The sequence below is a fragment of the Bubalus kerabau genome, chromosome X, assembly GCF_029407905.1.
Source record: "Bubalus kerabau isolate K-KA32 ecotype Philippines breed swamp buffalo chromosome X, PCC_UOA_SB_1v2, whole genome shotgun sequence".
Classification (NCBI taxonomy): domain Eukaryota; kingdom Metazoa; phylum Chordata; class Mammalia; order Artiodactyla; family Bovidae; genus Bubalus; species Bubalus kerabau.
This window is the reverse complement of record NC_073647.1, coordinates 143251727-143272597: the sequence shown is the minus strand read 5'-3', so window position 1 is coordinate 143272597 and position 20871 is coordinate 143251727. Positions and strand designations below refer to the sequence as shown.

The following is a 20871-nucleotide window of genomic DNA, read 5'->3' as shown; positions in this document are numbered from 1 at the left end:
TCTAGTTGCAGCAAGCATGCTCAGTCGCTTCAGTCGTGTCTGACTCTCTGCAACCACAAGAACTATAGCCCACCAGCTCCTCTGTCCATGGGATTTCCCAGGCAAGAATACTGGAGTGGGTTACCATTCCCTTCTCCAGAGGATCTTTCTGACCCAGGGATCGAACCTGTGTCCCCTGCATTGCAGGCAGATTTTTTTTTTTTTTTTTTTAGGTAAGAAGTGGATTTATTTAGAAAGAAACACACTCCATAGACAGGGTGTGGGCCATCCGTCTCAAAGGGCAAGTGTGGCCTTGGGAGAAACACTCCACAGAGTGTGGGCTGTTGCAACAACTAAGCCCGGCAACACGACTACTGAGCCTGTGCTCTGGAGCCTGAGGAGCAGCAACTATTGAGCCCACAATCCACAACTACTGAAGCCCACATGCCCTAGAGCTGAGCTCCACAAGAGAAGCCACCACTATGAGAAACCCGTGCACTGCAACTAGAGAGTAGTGCCACCCCTCCATGTGGAAGCCAGGTGCAGGGATCACGTGGACAGGGAGGATGCCAAGAGCTCATTTTGCAAGTGTAGTTGTAATTATCTGTAAGCTGCTTCATAGGTCCAAACTGCTTCTTAACATTCAGCTAGGGAACTGGGGAAAGCAGTCGCAACCCTCAGGACACTGTTGAGAGCAGCCTTCCACCTCCACCTGGTTCCCTGCTCCCTACTGGGTGGATGGGACCAAGAGAGAGTCCCACTCTGACTAAAGAAGCTCTTTAGAAAACTCCACTTTCTTTTATCTGGCAGGATTTCAGGCTGGGAGGAAGGAATGAAATCACCAGGATGAATGAGTTCTCATCATATAGAATCAAATGACAAGGATGGAATATAAGAAGATGTTGAGGTAGAAATAGATGAGTTCAGACAAGAGACCATCTGCGGCAGTTTTTTCTTTTCCCCAGACCTTAGTAAACGTTATTGTACATCTGGTTTTCAACTGAAAAGAGGGTGTCCCCCTCCAAACAAAAACAGGAAAGTGACCCCCTCCTCCACATTGCAAAGAATGGCAGTTGTTTAAAACTCCGGTCTCTTTATCGTCTGGGGGTGGGGGGAGGGAAACAGCTCTACCCCTTCCTCCATGGTAATAAAAACTAGTTTCTGGGCCAGTTATCGGAGTATCTATCTCCTGCTTCACAGTCGCTTCATGTCTTTGGTTCAGGGTCTGATTTAAAATAGGCAATGCCCTGTGACCAGGAATGCAGCCTGGAGGAGGCTCACAGGATAAGGGCAAGTCCGGCAAAGAGAACCTCTCTGCCTCCTCGGCTGAAAGGAACAGAAAGGCATTGTTTCCCTTCCTCTGGGTTCCTCTGGCCACGGTCAGCACCTACAGAGGTGAATCAAATTAAGTTCACAGGAGAAAAGTTTAGAGGTGAGAAGATGGATGTTCTGGGGCCCTCAGCAAGCAGGGAACACTCTGCTGGTCCAGAAAGGCACCTGAGCATTGCCCAGCATGCCGCTTTCCATGTAGAAGGTGAGAGCGCAAGCTGTCTCCCTAAATAATCTGACCTTGGGCAAGCTAATTAAACTCTGGGGTCCTGCATTCCTTGGCATCTGGGGCTTGGGCTCAAACACACAGCCTCCACAGCCATTCCTTAAAGGTCACTGTCCTTGATTAGAAATCACCTATAGACACATTTGGGGGCGGGGGAAGGGGAGCAGGTAATACCACATCCCTCCCCTCTCAGTGATGGCTAGAGGCAGCAGGACCCAGGGCCTGCTTCCCACCTGAACCCCCTGCCCTCTCTCCCCTTTCTCTGCCCCCTCCACCCTGTCCATGCTTTCTCAGTTCAGTTCAGTCGCTCAGTCGTGTCCGACTCTTTGCGACCCCATGAACCGCAGCACGCCAGGCCTCCCTGTCCATCACCAACTGCTGGAGTCCACCCAAACCCATGTCCATTGAGTCGGTGATGCCATCCAACCATCTCATCCTCTGTCATCCCCTTCTCCTCCTGCCTTCAATCTTTCCCAGCATCAGGGTCTTTTCAAATGAGTCAGCTCTTCACAGCAGGTGGCCAAAGTACTGGAGTTTCAGCTTTCTAGCCCCGCATAAATGAAAGCAGCAGTGATGATTCCCCAGTCACACCCTTAAGCATCCTAAAGACAGCTCAGCTTTTCCTCATGGTCAACCATAAGAACCCTGTATTTCAGGGAAAAGGCCACATATTCTGGGAATTACTTAAATAATAGATCTTTCAACCACCTTCTTGATGAGTACCACTGCATGAAAGCATAAAGTCCATGGTGCAGGCCCTGTTAAGCTGTGTCACTTCACACAGATGCAGTGATCATAAAATCGTCCCATCTTCTCAGCCTGAGCAAGATGGGCAAGATTCTCTCAGGCATGCTACCTGTCTTTGATCTGAACAGTAAACATTCTTTAAGCCTTATCTGCCTGTGAAGCACAACCTTGCCTTTCTGGAACCCCTCCTTGGGTCCCTCTTGGCACAGAGCTTTGCAGCCGGGGCTGCTGGGGAGGATGGACTCGCCAGTCAAGCAGGCCACTCTCCATCCCCCAGGTCAGCCTTTCTGGGATGGGGCCACACAAATCTGCAGCTGGTTCCAATGCAAATGGAATCTAGCTGAGCTTCAAGTTCATTCATTCACTTGGATACATTTGGCCTAGCCTGACTGAGAGGAAAGACGCAAGATTCTTCCTTGGGAATTCAGGATCATGAAAATCATTTCAAAGGTTAAAATAAAAGCTCGTACTATCCACTCAACACCTCAAAGTACTTCAGAGTTTAGAAGATAGGAGGAAACCTTTGTTTACCTTATTGATGAGAGTGACTATATCTCCTTCTTTGATTGTCAATTCATCGTCGTTCTGTGCCTCATATGGAAATATAACTTTGCAGTAATCCTTGGCTGTAAGGAGAAAAGAAAACACAACTTTTAAAATGCTGTATCTAATGAGCTGTCCCAGGAGGAGATGTTCTCTATCACATTAACTGCAGAGAAAGGCACACTTAACCAACAGGACATAACTGCTGCATAAAGAAACAAGGTTCACCCTCAGAAAACCACCCAACATGGCTCATTTTTGGTTCATGCATTTTTTTATTCTCACTCTTTTCCCTCACAAATTAGGTGATGTCATAAAAGCCACTGACTGCTTTGCTTCTCTCAGACAGAAAAGCAAAATGGTTTCCTTGGTCTCAGAAAACAGGGTGTCCTTTTATAGACTATTTTACACACCATTTTATATCTTCTTCAGGTGGATTGTGTAGACACAATCTACAAAGAGCTTAAAAGCTTAAATTTTGCCCTCTCTTCTGCACATCACTAAATCAGAAATCAAGCATATGCATATGTTATAAAATGGTACTCAAAACAATGGAAAAGACTCCAGTATGGTCTGTTAAGAGATAGAGGTCAATGTAGCTGTTTGTGATCATGTTTCAGTCACAAATGGCCAACAAATGCTGACCAAATGTTCTTTACACACACATGTGGGGTGGGGGCAAACTTTTCAAATATGTTTCAAGGTCCCTTTATGGGAACCTGCCTACTCAGAAAGGGGGTTGTTCGACAGTAAGGAAACAGCTTTCACCCCAGAGAGAAAACACTAAGGCCAGTTAAAATCCATTCAAATGTGCCCTGAATTATATGCTTTGGAAAGTCTACCTGATACTAAAACCTTCACTATTTCCACAAAAGCACCTGTTTAGAAGACAGTGAAAATATTTGTAAGGTACTGGGGAAATTAAGACTTTGAAAAGAGGTTTAAAGACTCAGGACAAAAGGTAGAAAGAAAAATTCGAGAGAATTAGCACCAACTGGGTATTTATTATTCTGCACCAAAGTCAACAACCCCAGTTACTTTGAATGGCTTTAGATATTTCCCAAGGATTAGGCCAGTTCCTACAGACAGATTACAACCTAGAGGTATATAAGTATCAATTATATTATCCTTGGTACAATTTACATCACTAAAATGTGGGGATTTTTTTAAATTATGGTTAATATCACATCAATCAAAGAGAGTGATATATAAAATCAAGGCAATAAAACATCTATAATACAGACACACTGGTCTAGGGTTGGGATATGACAGAGAGTAGGGAGGGGATGAGGGAGGAAGGGAGAGAGGAAAGAGAGGGACTAACTTTGTTGACAGATGTTTTTGCTTCCCATTCAATGACTTGAAGATATCAGTTATATCCCCTAGCCTAGTGTGGGAACCCTTCTGTCTTAGGTACTCTGGGAAGTTGATGGCTTTTGCTCCTTAACTCATCCTAAGAGGCACTAGTTCTAAATCCCATCACCATCAATCCACCCAAATATTCCTAAGCCCACATGGTGCCATCTCTCTTAAATTAGCTATAGCAAACCTCCCCAATTCTGAATGGGCCCAAATGTTCTAAAGGGAGGGGGGAAAGTTAAGCATCTTTAAATTGGATAATGACAGCTCCTTACCAATTTTCCTATTGACGGTATTAGTGAAATATGACCACCCCACCTCAAAACTTGGAACAACACTGAAATAAATGCAGTATTATTGGAGAACTGCCCTGCAGTCTTTGCTTTAAGAATAATTTGTTGGATCAGAATCATGGAAACGTTTTAGAAGATAAGACATCTGTGGCCAACAAAGAAAAGGAAAAAGTCATGTTTATATTCCTTTCCACCCATCAAAAATAGTCAATTAAGTGTGGTAGACATTGCTGGTTAACTACCCAGTCACTATTCCCCATCCGCTTCTCAGTTCATAGAATCCTAATTTGCTCAGGCATTATTTTCAGGAATAGGGAACCCTCCCACAGCCCTGGGGATGAGTAAAGTATGTCTAGGCAAATAATACTTTTATAACCATTTTTACATTGAAATATAGTTAATTTATAATGCTGTGTTTGTTTCAGGTGGACAGCAAAGTGATTCAGTTATGCACACACACATATAGTATTCTTTTTCAGATTCTTTTCCCACACAATTTATTACAAGGCATTGAATATGTTTCCTGTGCTATAACAGTAGGTCTTTGTTGTTTATTTTATATATAGTAGTGTATATGTTAATACCAAACTCCTAATTTATCTTCCTCCACTTCCCACTATTCCATTTGGTATTTGTAAGTTTATTTTCTTTGTCTGTGAGTCCACTTCTGTTTGGTCAATAAGTTCATTTGTATCAATTTTTTAGATTCCAAATATAAGTGATATCATATGATATTTGTTCTTGTCTCATTTACTTAATATAATAATCTCTAGGTCCATCCATGTTGCTGCAAATGGCATTATTTCATCCGTTCTATGGCTGAGTAATATTCCATTGTATATATGTACCACATCTTCTTTATCCATTCCTCTGTTGATGGATGTGTAGGTTGCTTCCATGCCCTGGCTACTGTAAATAGTGCTGCCATGAACATTGGGGTGCATGTATCTTTCTGAATTATGATTTTCTCTGGATATATGCCCAAGAGTGACATTACTGGATCATATGGTAGCTCTACTGTTAGTTTTTTAAGGACCTTCTATACTGTCTCCATAGTGGCTGTACCAATTTGCATTCCCACCAACAGTGTAGAAGGGTCCCCTTTTCTCCACATCCTTTCCAGCACTGTTTGTAGACTTTTTAATGATGGCCGTTCTGACTGGTGTGAGGTGATGCCACATTATAGTTTTGATTTGCATTTCTCTAATAATTAGTCACATTGAGCATCTTTTCATATGTCTGTTGGCCATCTGTGTATCTTCTTTGGGAAAATGTCGATTTAGGTCTCTTTAGACAAATAATATCTATTTCACTCCCCTTTGCGGGTGATTGGTTGAGGAGTCTGCATGTGATCCACTTCTAGCCAATGAGATGTGAGAAGAAATGTCCTGGGGTGGGGAGAGGCTGTTAGATTTTATTCCCAGATATAAAAAAAAAAAAAAGATACATGTTAAGACAGTATGGTACTGGCACAAAGACAGAAATATAGATCAATGGAACAAAATAGAAAGCCCAGAGATAAATCCACGCACATATGGACACCTTATCTTTGACAAAGGAGGCAAGAATATACAGTGGATTAAAGACAATCTCTTTAACAAGTGGTGCTGGGAAAACTGGTCAACCACTTGTAAAAGAATGAAACTAGAACACTTTCTAACACCATACACAAAAATAAACTCAAAATGGATTAAAGATCTCAACGTAAGACCAGAAACTATAAAACTCCTAGAGGAGAACATAGGCAAAACACTCTCTGACATACATCACAGCAGGATCCTCTATGACCCACCTCCCAGAATACTGGAAATAAAAGCAAAAATAAACAAATGGGACCTAATTAACCTTAAAAGCTTCTGCACATCAAAGGAAACTATTAGCAAGGTGAAAAGACAGCCTTCAGAATGGGAGAAGATAATAGCAAATGAAGCAACTGACAAACAGCTAATCTCGAGAATATACAAGCAACTCCTACAGCTCAACTCCAGAAAAATAAATGACCCAATCAAAAAATGGGCCAAAGAACTAAATAGACATTTCTCCAAAGAAGACATACAGATGGCTAACAAACACATGAAAAGATGCTCAACATCACTCATTATCAGAGAAATGCAAATCAAAACCACTATGAGGTACCATCTCACACCAGTCAGAATGGCTGCGATCCAAAAGTCTACAAGTAATAAATGCTGGAGAGGGTGTGGAGAAAAGGAAACCCTCTTCCACTGTTGGTGGGAATGCAAACTAGTACAGCCACTATGGAGAACAGTGTGGAGATTCCTTAAAAAATGGAAATAGAACTGCCTTATGATCCAGCAATCCCACTGCTGGGCATACACACTGAGGAAACCAGAAGGGAAAGAGACACGTGTACCCCAATGTTCATCGCAGCACTGTTTATAATAGCCAGGACATGGAAGCAACCTAGATGTCCATCAGCAGATGAATGGATAAGAAAGCAGTGGTACATATACACAATGGAGTATTTCTCAGCCATTAAAAAGAATACATTTGAATCAGTTCTAATGAGGTGGATGAAACTGGAGCCTATTATACAGAGTGAAGTAAGCCAGAAAGAAAAACACCAATACAGTATACTAACGCATATATATGGAATTTAGAAAGATGGTAACAATAACCCTGTGTACGAGACAGCAGAAGAGACACTGATGTATAGAACAGTCTTATGGACTCTGTTGGAGAGGGAGAGGGTGGGAAGATTTGGGAGAATGGCATTGAAACATGTAAAATATCATGTATGAAACGAGTTGCCAGTCCAGGTTCGATGCACGATACTGGATGATTGGGGCTGGTGCACTGGGACGACCCAGAGGGATGGAATGGGGAGGGAGGAGGGAGGAGGGTTCAGGATGGGGAACACATGTATACCTGTGGCGGATTCATTTTGATATTTGGCAAAACTAATACAATTATGTAAAGTTTAAAAATAAAATAAAATTTAAAAAAATAAAAAAAAAAAGATACATGAGAAAAATAGTTACCCCAGCCTTTTTGCATTTAACACTGTTTCACCCTTGTTGGAAGACAGTACACAGTTTCGTCCTGCCACAGTCACATTTCAACCATGAAAGGAAAGCCAAGAAAATCAAAGAGGAAGTGACCTTGAGCCCTGACACTGTTGAGATGTCTGTCAAATTATTCAACTTCAGGGGACCTGTCCTTGGATTTCTTGTTATCTGACTTAAGAAAATTTCATTGCTTATCATCACTTTGTGGTGATGTAGGTATTTATCACTCAAAGCAGGCGGCTTCCTGACATGAAGGAACTGGGAAGAGAGGACACTTTCAGTAACCTCTTCTGAAACACTTAACTATAATCTGCCAGCCCCCCCACCCAAACCTTCTTCCTATGTATCTTTCTCATCCCTTCTCCCACCCTCCCCCACCAACTCTTCCCTTGCTACCTTAAGACCTGGCCTCCTAATAGGTCAGTAAATGACTATGAAATTGACTTATAACCAACAGAAGTGAGAAAACATTTTTATAAGAAAGTACTAATATGCTTTTAAAATGTTTAATGAGGCCATTTCATTTTATGGTCAGTTTCCTTATGAGCTAAAGGAGGGTAGGTGTTCCTCTGTCATTTTTTAAAAAACAGCTTTAATGATGTATGATTTATATACCATAAAATTCACACATGTAAGTTGTACAGTTTGAAGAGTTTTTATAGAGTTGGGTGGCCATCACTGCAATGCAGTTTTAGAACACTTTCAACATGTAGCTATGCTGTTTAATATGTAAAGCCTTAGACGCAAAATGACCTAGAAAGCACCAATTTTAGATAAAAGAAGGAGGTAATAGTGCCAGTGGCTACCGTCAACTACCTCTCTCTGTAAAGCAGGTTCCCACACAATACCTCACCCATCTTTGTATCTCCAGAACCTGACATAGCTCCCATTCAGTGTTTCTTGATGATTCTCTAGCAACACCTATAAAGTAGAGGACTATGGGATAGCAAAGCAGGAAGAGAGGATTCTGGGCTAGAAGTCAGGATGGTCAAGACTGGGTTTGGCCCCAACCAGTCCTTCCCAAGCACACAACTTGAGGCAATCACCTGTTGCTCTGGACCTCACGTCCTCAGGTGTGAAAGAGAGGCTGGCCCAAGAGCACCAAGAGGAGCGCTCAGCTAACTTTAGCAGGACTCTTAGAGCCAATTTAAACATATTCTAGAACTCTAATATAAAACAATAAAAACAGAGCTATCTGGTTAAATTAGAGAGTGACGCTCATCCATCTTCTCCTCAGAAATATCTCAGTGAAATAATGGAGGCATCAAAGAACACACTGGGCTATACATAAGTCCCAGCCACCTCTGACCTGTTCAGAGCTCTGGTCGTGAGCACCGTAACTCACAACACTCCTGACCAAACATGACAACTACTTACCTCACATTTTAAGTTATTATGATATATTTGAAAATAAGAATTTTTTTTTTAAAATTCTGAGGCATTTAGGCCCTAACTCAGCAGTATTGGGAAATAAGAACATTAGGCTGGTTTGGCTATATCAATGGTTTTAAGATATTCAAAAGTAAATTCAAATGTAAAATAATATATTAACTGAGACTATGATTTTAATTTTCTAGTCTGTGGAATAAAAATATTTCTTACTTTAATTCAAATATTTACTGAGTTACCACCATGTAAAAGATGGGCTTCCCTGGTGGCTCAGTGGTAAAGAATCTGCCTGACAATACAGGAGACACAAGAGATGCAGGTTTGATCTAATCCCGGGGTTGGGATGATCTCCTGGAGAAGGAAATGGCAATCCACTCCAATAGTCTTGCCTGGAGAATCCCATGGACAGAGGAGCCTGGCAGGCTACAGTCCATGGGGTCACAAAAGAGTGTGACACCACTTAGTGACTAACAACAACATGAAAAAGTTACTGTCAGTTCTTGGGCTTGTGATATACAGGTCAGTCCAACCACCCTCACACAGAAGTCCAACCTAATACACAAATAAGCATCAACTCACCATGACAGAATATTGTCACGGTGTTTCAGAGAAAGGCAAGATCATATTCAGGAGAGAGTTCACAAAAGAGCAGGCATTTGATAGGTCTTGAAAGAAGGGTATAATTCCAAATCCCTTTTGAACGTGGGAAGATTATAAATTTTAAATGAGTAGCAGACAGAGATGGAGAGTAAAGAACTGAAATTAATTTTTGGAGGCAGGCATTTTCCATCTATTCATCAATTAGATGGATTTAATTAGTCCAAGATCAAATAGGAATGAATACACACAAGCACATCAAGAAATAAAGACACGATCTATCCAGTGATTAACACGATTGTGTCTCTATTTTTTCTTTAGAAAGATTTAAAAATATTAATAAATTAGCATAAGACTGAAACCTTAAGTCAGTTTTTAAGCCTTTTTTGTCTCAGAGTCCTTTAAGAATCTGATAAAAAGCAATGACTCTTTCCAGAAAAGAAAAAAAAAAAACCAAAACACACAGATACATTCAAAGGTACAGAGAAAATGTGTTATACAATATCTGGTATACAGTATCAGAAGGGTCAAAATTGCCCAGTTCCCAATCAAGAGCCCCTTATATGTGATGACTGGCATTGCAATTTCAAGAAACACCAAGTCCAGTCATAATTCACATCCCTTTCAAAAAAAGCCCCATTATGCCAATCTCTAAATTTCTAGAAATTTACATGAGATTAAAAACAGATTGTTCAAGGAATTTAATTCACATGACCACACCCAATGACACCTTTCAACTGCCTTTATAATCTATTTGTACAAAAAGCAAACAAACTTAAGAAAATACCCTCACCTTAAAAAAAATAGCAGGAAAAACAGAATAAACATATCAACAAAGAAAACATACACACACCAAGAAAGTAACATTAAATTTAGGACAATTCTTTGAGCTCAACTTAGGACATGAAGATCAAAACTCCATGTATCACAATGTCTGGTCGGAAGCCTTCCAGAACTTTCAGCAGAGATGGAAAGTATCAGGTCATGCCTAGAACCGGAGAATTTCTTTTCTTCTGAGGACACCAGAACAAAAATATCAAACTCAGTGGTGTCTACTTTTGCCAACATCAAAATCTGAAAATTCTTTCATTAAACTGACAAATATTATCTGAGACACGACTGGTTCATAATCCCTTATTCAGAAGCCCTGGGGACAGAATTTTTCAGATTTTAGAAAGGAAATACATTGCACATACCATATAATATGTAACATCCCCAGCTGGGATCTGGGGCTATACCCAAGCATCAAATACATTAAAAATTTGCAGCAAATGGATGCTTCGTCACCCCAAATGGGATGAATGAGCTAGTGGTAAAGAACTGGCCTACCAATGCAGGAGACTTAGGAGACAGGGGTTGGATCCCTGGGTTGGGAAGATCCCCTGGAGGAGGGCATGACAACCCACTCTAGTATTCTTGCCTGTAGAATCCCCATGGACAGAGGAGCCTGGGAGGCTATATAGTCCAGGGGGTCGCAGAGTTGGACACTACTGAAGTGACTTAGCACATACCCACATTCACATTAGCCCAGAACAAGTTTTATCACCCAAGAAGTGATAAAGCCTTCTAGTTTTCAGGAGTGTTTTGTACTTTGGAATTCCAATAAGGGTTTGACTTCTATCATGTTCTGGGGAAAACTGAAATAAGACTAGTTATCTGATTCTCAAGGAGTTTATCATTAAGGAGAGGAAATAAAGCATGTATACGCAGAGCTCTGGACAAAGCAACAGGGAAGAGAGTCAGAGTGATGTGTTTGGATTAAAGCCTTAGAAGCTTGGAAATGGGGAAATCACTTCCTAAAGCAGAAACTTGGGGTCCCTTCCTAGAAGAGGAAAATAGCACTGGCCCTGCCTGGACAATGTTCCAGGCCTTTGACTAGAGTGGGCTGGGGTGTTTCCCAACCATTCTTGATGACAAGAAGCAGACAACTAGTCTTATTTCACTTATTCTCTTTAACACTCATGGGAGGGGTAGGATGAATACATTTATTCAAAAAATACTGAGTGTCCAGCATGTGCCTGGCGGCAGAAGATACAGCGGTGCCCTCCTGGGGCATAAGTCCACATCAGTGGTTCCCAACTGGCTTGACTTGCCTTCCCATGAGACACCCACAAAGCCCCTAGATGTTTATGGTTGTCACAGTGTGGGGGGAGATGGTAACGGACATCTAGTCCGTAGGGGCTGGGAAGCTGCTAAATACCATACAATGGACACAGGACAGCCCCCAGCAAAGTCTGATGTGGTCTAAATGTTCACAGGGCCCAAGTGGAGAAAACCTGGTCCATATCTAAACTCGGGGAAATGAAACACAACGTCTTTGCCACTACATTGTCAACCCTGGCCCAATGCTTTCTGTCACGAAAAAGTTGACCCCTCTGGTCTTGCATGTTGATAGGAATATGACTTTCAAATTATTTCATATATATGAACTCTGCCACTTTTTACTCTCTTACTTTGAAAAGAAAAAAAAAATCAAAATGTGACAGGCAAAGGAAGCCTTTCTGTTCTCTAATATGGAACAGACAATGGCTCCTCTCAATGACACTTTCTCCTGCTCAGGTGAGGAGAAACTCTGAGTCTTTGGGAGGAAGGGAATCCATCAGGACAGCAGAGCGAGAGTTCACTTTGTCTTCTAAGAGGACTGCATTTGAAATCCAGGTCATCTGCAGCGCGGGTAGGCTGGGCACCCTTGCAGAAAGACCCCCACTCTGAATCTGTGTTAGGAGCATTTGATGAAAGGTGCTTTCCTAAGGTGAGCAATGACCCCTGAGACACTGAGCCTGAGGGCTTTAGGACACATCAGCTGTGGGAGAAGCTAAAGGGATGGGTAGGACACACATTTCATATCAAATGTGCCCAAATTTCCAGGCCCAAGAGTGAGCGAGCTTTGGAGAAGATAAATGAGCAAAAACACCTATCCTGGCAAAAGAGATGACGAGTTCACAGGTAAGGCTGGGCGAAGGCAAAAGGAGAAGAGGGTGGCAGAGGGTGAGAAGGTTAGATAGCATCATTGACTCAATGGACGTGAATCTGAGCAAACTCCAGGAGTTAGTAGTGAAGGACAGGGGAGACTGGCATGCTGCAGTCCGTGGGATCTCAAAGAGCTGGAAACAGTTTAGTGAATCAACAACAACAAGGCTGGGAAAAATCCCAATGTAAGGGGAGGTGACCCTTTTTTCTCCTAATCAAACATGTAGCGAGAAAGTGAAAATTAGCTCAGACTGAGAAAGTAAAAATCTGCAAATGCGGATACAAATGCAGATACAGCCAGCTGCAACATGAACTGGAAATAGTATTCCTTCCAAGCACACACGCTACAGCTGCAAAGGGTCCCAGAAGCCCCTTCTCTGAGAGAGTGACTACTGCTTTTTTACTCCCTGAGAAAGTCTGTCCTCTAAGACCACAGGCGATCAGAAACTTTGCTTTTATGTATCGTATTAGTAATAATGACGTGTTCCACCCTTTGTTGAAGGAAACAAGTCACCGTGACACAGAAAAGAAGCCTAGAATCCCCACACCAGCACAGGGCCTCCTGTAAGGGGTACTGGACACAGCCCTGCTCATGGATCAGTGGTTCCCAAAGACACAGGACCTGGGTTCAGCTCACAGACCAGCTGTGATGTGGCCCCACTCACACAGCCCTGTTTTGTTTGGAATGTATCAAAACCCTGCTGCTTCATCTAAATTTCACTCACTTCCGCCTCTCCTCCAAATCTGTAACTGCTCGATTTTGTTTGGTGCAATGCTCCACAGGGTTCCTGGGCAGTCCCTGTGTTGCAATGAGCCCAGAAACGTGACCTTGTCAAACTAGCCTAAACCAGGAGCTCTTGGGCTGGCTGGGCGTTGGCAGAGGCTAGAAAGAACGAGGATCTGTCAAGTCCCACAGAGCAACCACTGCTGACCCCCTAGGAATCTGAAATAAGCTCGAGGGTCAACAAATGTGTTCTTTCCCTCCCAGTGACTGTGAACTTGGGGAAGGAGACTTGTGGCTACTACACTGCTTTGACAAGACTCTGTTAGGTACAGAGCCTGGTAAATTGAAATCATTTCTAATTCTCCATCTGCTCCACCACCATTGTTGCCAGTGTCCACTGAGTCCATGACACTTCCCTGGACTGGATGGTGGGGGTAGTGGGCAGAAGACACCGCCCCCGCCATGAGGGATAAATGATAGCCACAAGGCACTACGTGTCACCGTCACAAGGGACAATGCCTAAGCAGCAAGTCAAGGAACAAAGTGATCAGAAAGGTGGTACAAGTGTCCAGTGATAATGTGAGGGGAGGTTAAGCAGGGCAAGTTTAGCCTTTGCTCCCCAGGCATCGTTTGTTTAGAAGCCTGACCTGCCTTTGTACATATTCTGTCAAGGACTATTTTTTCTCTAACCTACCTGCTCAACTGGTCCTCTGAATCTCTAAGACTGAACTGTTTGTTCAGGAAGATGCTAAAGAACTCTTTCTTCAGGCTATTTTTCTATCCCACAGAGGCCACAAATCTGCATCAATTGTAGTCAGAAAGAGGGGAGCTCCAGATGTGGTGAGCTGGAGGCACCTCAGGGCACTACATTTATGAATATTTAGACAGCTTTTCTCTTGTTATGAAAATTATGGCAATCTGTTCCACAGCATGCGTTTCTGATGAATTTCAACATCATAAAAGCTTTATTGGGGGAGGGGAGATGATGTTAGTTTAAATAAATCCTGATCAGCTGAGTTTCACTTTCTCTCAGAAGATACCAATCTACACTGAATATTTTTTGAATCATCATAATGCTTACTCGTGACATGAGCTTGTATTGGGTTGGCAAAAAAGGCCGCTTGGGTTCTTCAGTAAAATGTTACCAAAAAACCCAAAGAAACCTTTTCAAAAATATTTATCTATTTATTTGGCTGCACCCAGTCTTAGGTTGTGGCACATGAACTCTTTGTTGTGGCATGTGGGATCTAGTTCCCTAACCAGGGACTGAACCCCAGCCCCCTGCACTGGGAGCTCGGAGTCTTTGCCACTGGACCACTGGGGAAGTCCCCTGAACAAACTTTTTGGCTAACTCAGTATCTGAACGTGCTAAGGAGACAGCTATGTGGGAAGGCACATCTCTCCTCTGTACTGCTGGGCAAGTTGTTATGGGTGTGACTTCCAACCGGAGGAAGGAGGCTGTGTTCTTCCCCAAGCTCAGGGTCATTTCAAAAAGTGGGTCAGCCCTCTGTGTCCTTCCACCTGAACTTGGGTACTACATCAAAATCCAGAAGCAGCAAAAGGTTTCAAATGGAGTGGGCTACCTGGTGGACTAGGGGCCCTCGTGGAAATCATGGGAGAACCATTACCCCCAGAATTCGCTCTTTACAATGGAAGCCAGAAAGTGTGTGAGGGGTGAGATTAAACTGCAGCAATCTTGCTCTGGCTACATGAAAACATGGCTGTCAATAAAAACCTCTCCAAGGCTTCACTGACAGTGATCATTCTTCCCAACCACTTACACACAGACTTATCTCTATGGCATCTGTGCCAAATGACATCCTCTCATATTCCGACTCAATTGTTCACATCTTTCTTTTGTGTCTCCCAAGGGCTGTTCAATTCTTGGAATGCAGAAAGCTTTCACTCTGAATTATAAAGCTTTTGGAACTGAATCAGATATTGAAGATGCTGGGAGAGACCTGACGACTTCTCTCGAGTACAACCCTCTGACTTCAGAGACAATGCAGACAATGAAGAGCAAGGCCAGAGAAACAAAATTATTTGCCCAAGGTCACACAGGACTATAAGAAGAGAGCTAGTCCCGGAAGCTGTGCTTCCTGAGTCTCAGCAGAACACCCCCGCCACTGTGTAAAACCACTCGTTATTAACAACTCAGCCTCACTCTATGATGCATCTAGAGACAGACGTCGTTAACAGATACTTCTGGGACTGAAAGAGGCGTGGGCAAGAGTCAGGATTCTCCCACATGGTCAAGGGAGTTGAGCATTCTGAACTGTGTTAAAATCCAGGCCCAGGAAGCCCATCTTAGATCCCAGAATCACTTTCAAACTGCGCTGTCTGATACGGTGGCCCCTGGGCATGTGTGGCTTTTGATAATCAACACGTGGCTAAGCCAAGATGAGATGTGGCATACATGGAAAACACACGCTGGATTCTCAAGATTCAGATTAAAAGAGAATTAAAATACCTCATTTAATAATTGTTTATGGGTTACACATGTTGAAAGGATAATACTTGGGATATATTGAGCTAAATAAAATATATTTAAATTGAGTTCACCTAATTCTTTTTTAACCTGTTTCTTTTCTTTTTTTATTTTTTAATGTGGCTACCAGAAAATGTAAAATCTTGTATGTGGCTCACATAGTATTTCTATTGGTCAGTACTTCTCTAAAACTCCTTCCACACCCACCACCTAACCCTGCCAAAAAAGACTTGAGTCTCCTGCCTGCAGACATAACTGAGGACAAAAAGATCTATCAAGGATATGCTCTTATTCTAGTGTGAGTTCTTGAGGCCTGAGGATGAGTCACTTAAGCATGTCCTGCAGACTGTCCTAATTTGTGTCACAATCTTACAAGTGACACTCAGATTCCCCCAGCTCTGCCTCCCCCAAACCAACTCACAAGTCACCCTAGCTTCTGTTTACTCTGCAGAGAGAGGAACAATCTATAGGGCATTTTTCTTTCACTTCTATTGAAACTCTTTTCCATTAAAAAAAATTCTCTGTTTCTCAGAGTCTTATTTCTGCAAACATGACTGAGGTTGGTGAAGGCCACTGGCTGTCACCTGTCACGAGGACAGCCTGTCCCAGGGACCCCACTCCAATTACCTTTGAGATTTGCTGTGTCTTCCCCTCTTCCTGCCCATCCTCCACTCCAGCCATTCCAGCAAACTTGCCTAATAGCCTGGATCACTGATAAACTTGTTAATGGCCAGAACTACAGAATGAGCAGTTGAATGGAAGGAAGGATGGGTTACCGTCCAACCGGAGAAAACATTATGGAAATGGTTTAACTTTGAATTCGTGTAAAGAAAAAGTTTCAGGATGCTCTTCAAGAATCTTGAAAGTTTTAGTGTTTAAATGGAGATTTAGTATTAGCATTCCAGCAACTGGGAATTTGTTGGAAAAGCACAATTTCTGTCCCCACCCCAGACCTGCTGCCTCAGAAATTCTGGAGGTGTGGCCCAGCTCTCTGGGGCACACTCAAGTTGGGGACCTGCCGGATTAGAGCGTTAGTCTAGTGAGCTTCCTGCCTCTTAAACAGAGTCTGATTGTATCATTAATACCTTGAAGGCATGTCGACCTCATCTGAACCTTAACCATTAAGACAGCTGCACCTATAACACCCATGAACGTATTTATCTAAAACACCATTTGGGGCTTGGCAGTCCCATAAATTCATTTTTTATGTCTAAGGCAGTAACATTTACTTGGCTCTCAAAACTACCTGTTTTGCACTGAAAAAGGAGTTCCTGGTATATTTTCCACAACTAAAAGAATACATTTGTGCTTGTTCTTATATTAATCATAATCACATATGTATGATAGAGCTTCTCTCAATCTTTGGATTTCCAAACTAGATTAGTAGTCTGTCTACATTATCCTCATAAGGAAATCTGAACCTGGAAAAAAAAAATAAGTGAAATCCCTAGAAGGAACTGCAGTATTTATTCCTGACTAGAGCACGTTCAGAACATTCCAGTTATTGGAAGAATGACTAAAGGAAGTGGAGGGCTGCCAGACTTAGCAAATACAAACACAGGATGCCCAGTTACATTTGAATTTCGTATAAATAACCAATATTGCATGGGACATGCTAAAGACAAAAAATTGTCCATTGTTTATGTGAAATTCAAATATAACTGGGCGTCCCTGTATTTTATCTGACAACTCTAGGATGGGGAGCACTGACCACTGGGAAGGTTGGGGGGGGCAATTATCCTCAAATACTTAAAAGACTGTTAGGAGAAAAATGGGCTAAAATCAATATAGACCCAGAGACTAGAACCGATGGGTAAAAATGACAGGAAGAGCATATCTGGCTCGACAGAAGACAGACACTTGTAACTATAGGAATACAACAGAGCTGTGCTGAGGAGTCAAGATTTGGGAGTGTCTGTTGAGTGGTTAGGCTAAAACATAAAGCCTCTCTGACTTGACGGCCTATGAATCTCAACACTGCTTGAATTGCCATTTTCTAAAACCTTCCTGACTCCTCAACTTGGCAGATGGATCCAGGTATACATGGATAAGCCCTGGCTCTGCAAGCAGGTGAGAAACAAATGGCAGGAAAGCATCTTCTTCCATCAAGGAGTTCTGAATCGAACTCGTACCCACCCTACTGGTTGAACACAATGAAACCTATCTGGGTGCATTTTTTCCCTAATGTGCTATTTAAAAAGCCATTAAGATTATATAAGAATTTTTCAAAAGTGGCTCAATGATCATAAAGCCATTCACTGCTTTCAAACATAAAACAGATAAACAAGGAAAACTCACCCTTTGTCCGGCTGTCCATTTCTGGTTTTGATGAATCTGGAGTTGCTGCAGTTGGAGGTAACTTCTTGCCAATAGTCTAAGGGGGGAAAAGATGATTTTTACTTATCAAGATTATTCTCTGCATTAAACAAAGGAATAAAAACATCAAGATCATGATGACGAAAAGCTCACAACTCATCCCCCAAACCGCACACTTACGTTTTGGTACTGTTCTAGGTAATGGCTGCCTGTCTTCAATTAGGTCTGGACCTCAGGGACAAGTAAGTGGGAAAATCAGCTCAAAAGGGCTTTATCCTTGTAGGCAAGCCATATCTCTTATTGCCATTCTTCCTTGGCTCTTATTAAAAGGTTGATTACTTTCAGCAGAGAAAACAGGTACATTTCCCCTCATTTTATGAGAAGTTGGCTCAATCTATGGCCCAGAGCAGGTGCTTAAAAGTATTTGCAGCATGGAAGAAAAGCATGAAGAGGGAGAGCACAAAAGGACAGAAAAAAGGGAGGAATGGAGGGATAGAGGGACAGAAGAACAGACTGATGATGGACAGGTGAAGGACAGGCAGAAGCCACAGTCCACAACAAACATGCCTTGTCGCGTCTCCTTCTAGTCACCTACGAGCCAACCTGCGGTGAGAGGAAGCATGCTTGTGTCCTCCAAGGTAGGTCTGTCTGCCCTGAAGGTGGAACAAGCAGGGCCAACAGCTCCCTTCCTCCTCACCAGCTTTCACACCCTCCAGGGTTTTGAGTAAGGCCAATGCTGCAGACCCAAGACATCTACTTAGCAATTTTTTTAAAAATACATGAGTTTGAGTTCGTTTTCTTCTCTTCATTCATAGCTAATTCTATTGTCATTCATTATTTCTGGACCCTCCACAGGGAAGACTGGATATTGTCTCTGACTAAAGATAGTTCCCCAAACACAGGCAACTCAGGGACTCAAAGCCACAAAGAAGAAAAACAAGAGTTCCAAAGAGGAGGTCTGGCCCCACTCTGCTCCTCCGCCATCACATATGTGTGCTGGGGATTAATGCCCAAGGAAAACAGCCCCTGACACAGGGAAACAGCTGTCAGAGCCAAGTAGCCACGTGTGGCAACCTCTCCAGCAACGAGGGCTTTTCCCAGCAGAAGTCCAGCCAGTGGGAAAACCAAGCATATCTGCCCCCTTGAACACATGAAGGGGAGTAAACTGCACGATTCAAACACCACCCTGTGGCCTGCTTCTTCAGATACAACTGGTTCACCACAGTTTTTCATTCAAAAAAGTTCCTCATGCTTCAAATGCTGAAACTAACATTAAATATGAATATATCACAGAAAGAGGGTAAGATAAATCTAATCCTCAGCCCTTCATGAATTTTTAAAAACATTTGTGACAGAAAGCCTTTAAATTTTACACGGTGACATTTTTATTTAGTGCCACGGGGCTTTCTATATTGGATAAAAAGTGAAACCCCAAATATTATGCCGCTCCTCAACCACCGCTAAGTACTCAAACTAATAACATGGTGTGATTCTGACAAAACGTCAAGGAGAAAAAAAGCTGGTTGTTATTTGGCCATAAGGTCACATTTGATGAAAAACTGTTCTTAGAATTATCTTGAAAAGTCAGGAAGTGACAATAAAAATAGAGGCTCTCAGAGTGTTAGCCGCATTCCTGCTCACACTTCCAACAGAATCTCTCTCCCTTTCTCTGGTTTTCCCTTTTGGGGACCAGAATCAAGCAACACTATTGTCAACAAATTAGGAAGAAGAAAACAAAAACAATGAATCCTTTAGTTACTGCTGACAGTAGAGAGAGAAAATTAGGAAAACAGAGCAGTAAACATAATGCCCAATCCTGACTTGGCTTCCACTCCTGAAAAAATCAGACATCCAATGGTTGGGCCTTAAGCCAGATGCCTTTCTTTAGAGAAGCCTTCACAGGTTGTGTATTTTTATGACTCCCCCTTATTTGGTAATGAAAGGAATTGTTGCCCTCCAGCTCTGATGTCTTGGTTTACCAGTGATATCCCAGTTTACCAAGCTAAGGGACATCAAGAAAGGCCACCAGTTAAATATTCCTACTTCTGAACAGAAAGATATAAGAAAGCAAAGATTACTGTATTTTTTTTTCTTTGTATTTCAGAAAATACAGCACACTGGCCTCTTCATGGATCCCAGAATTGGGGTGGTGGTGAAGCTGACGTGGCTGTCATCTTCTGGGGGTGCTACATCTTAACTTCTTTCTTCTTCCTCATATGGGCCCTGACTAAAGGTCGAGAGGAATGCCAGCTCCTCCCCGATCAGCCTGGTCTTCCAGGAACCTCTCTTTTCTCTAGGACCCAGACCTAGAGAAGTTTGCCTCCCAGACCCGTGGCACCAGCCTCATCTGCAGACTGTCAGGAAGGCCAATTCCCAGGCCCCGCCCAGCCTTTCTCAATCATAAAGCCGGGGGATGGTGCCCGGAAGTCTCTGTCTGAACACACCCTCCACGGCATCGTGATGTACATTCAAGTGTGACAACCACCAAACTCGATGTAAAAGGATTCCATTAGCACTAACCAATTACCTGTTCCTGGGATTAACAGCTTGGGTGCCTAGTCTCAAAGCTAGACAACTTATAAGACATCTTGCTTGCTCTTCTTCCTTTCTTCTCTACCTCCTTCCACCAAATGCCTTCCCCTTCTCCAGTCTTACTGGCATAAGAACTTGTCATTGCTACTAAATGAGTCACTTCAGAGAAGAAATGAAGTGTAACAGAGCAGACAAGGTGACAATATCACTGAAGGATATAGTGGTGGGGGCCAGGGGAGTATAGGTGGCCACGAGACCCTTCACCAAAGGAGGACTGAAAGGCTGAATGAACAGACAGCAGATGAATGAACAGACAGCAAGATGGCTTTGAAGCAAAAATGGAAGACTGT

General features: G+C 42.7%; 1 protein-coding gene across 7 annotated transcripts in view; it reads right to left on the bottom strand.

Annotated features, from left to right (window-relative positions):
- Positions 1-20871, bottom strand: part of SH3KBP1 (SH3 domain containing kinase binding protein 1) — a 336262-nt gene that overhangs the window by 82435 nt on the left and 232956 nt on the right. For all 7 annotated transcript variants that reach the window (XM_055565562.1, XM_055565558.1, XM_055565556.1 and 4 more), the window contains 2 exons: positions 17972-18047; positions 2813-2907 (listed from right to left, as the gene is read on the bottom strand). In XM_055565562.1, coding sequence (XP_055421537.1) covers positions 2813-2907; positions 17972-18047 — 171 coding nt within the window. The remainder of the gene's footprint in view (positions 1-2812; positions 2908-17971; positions 18048-20871) is intronic.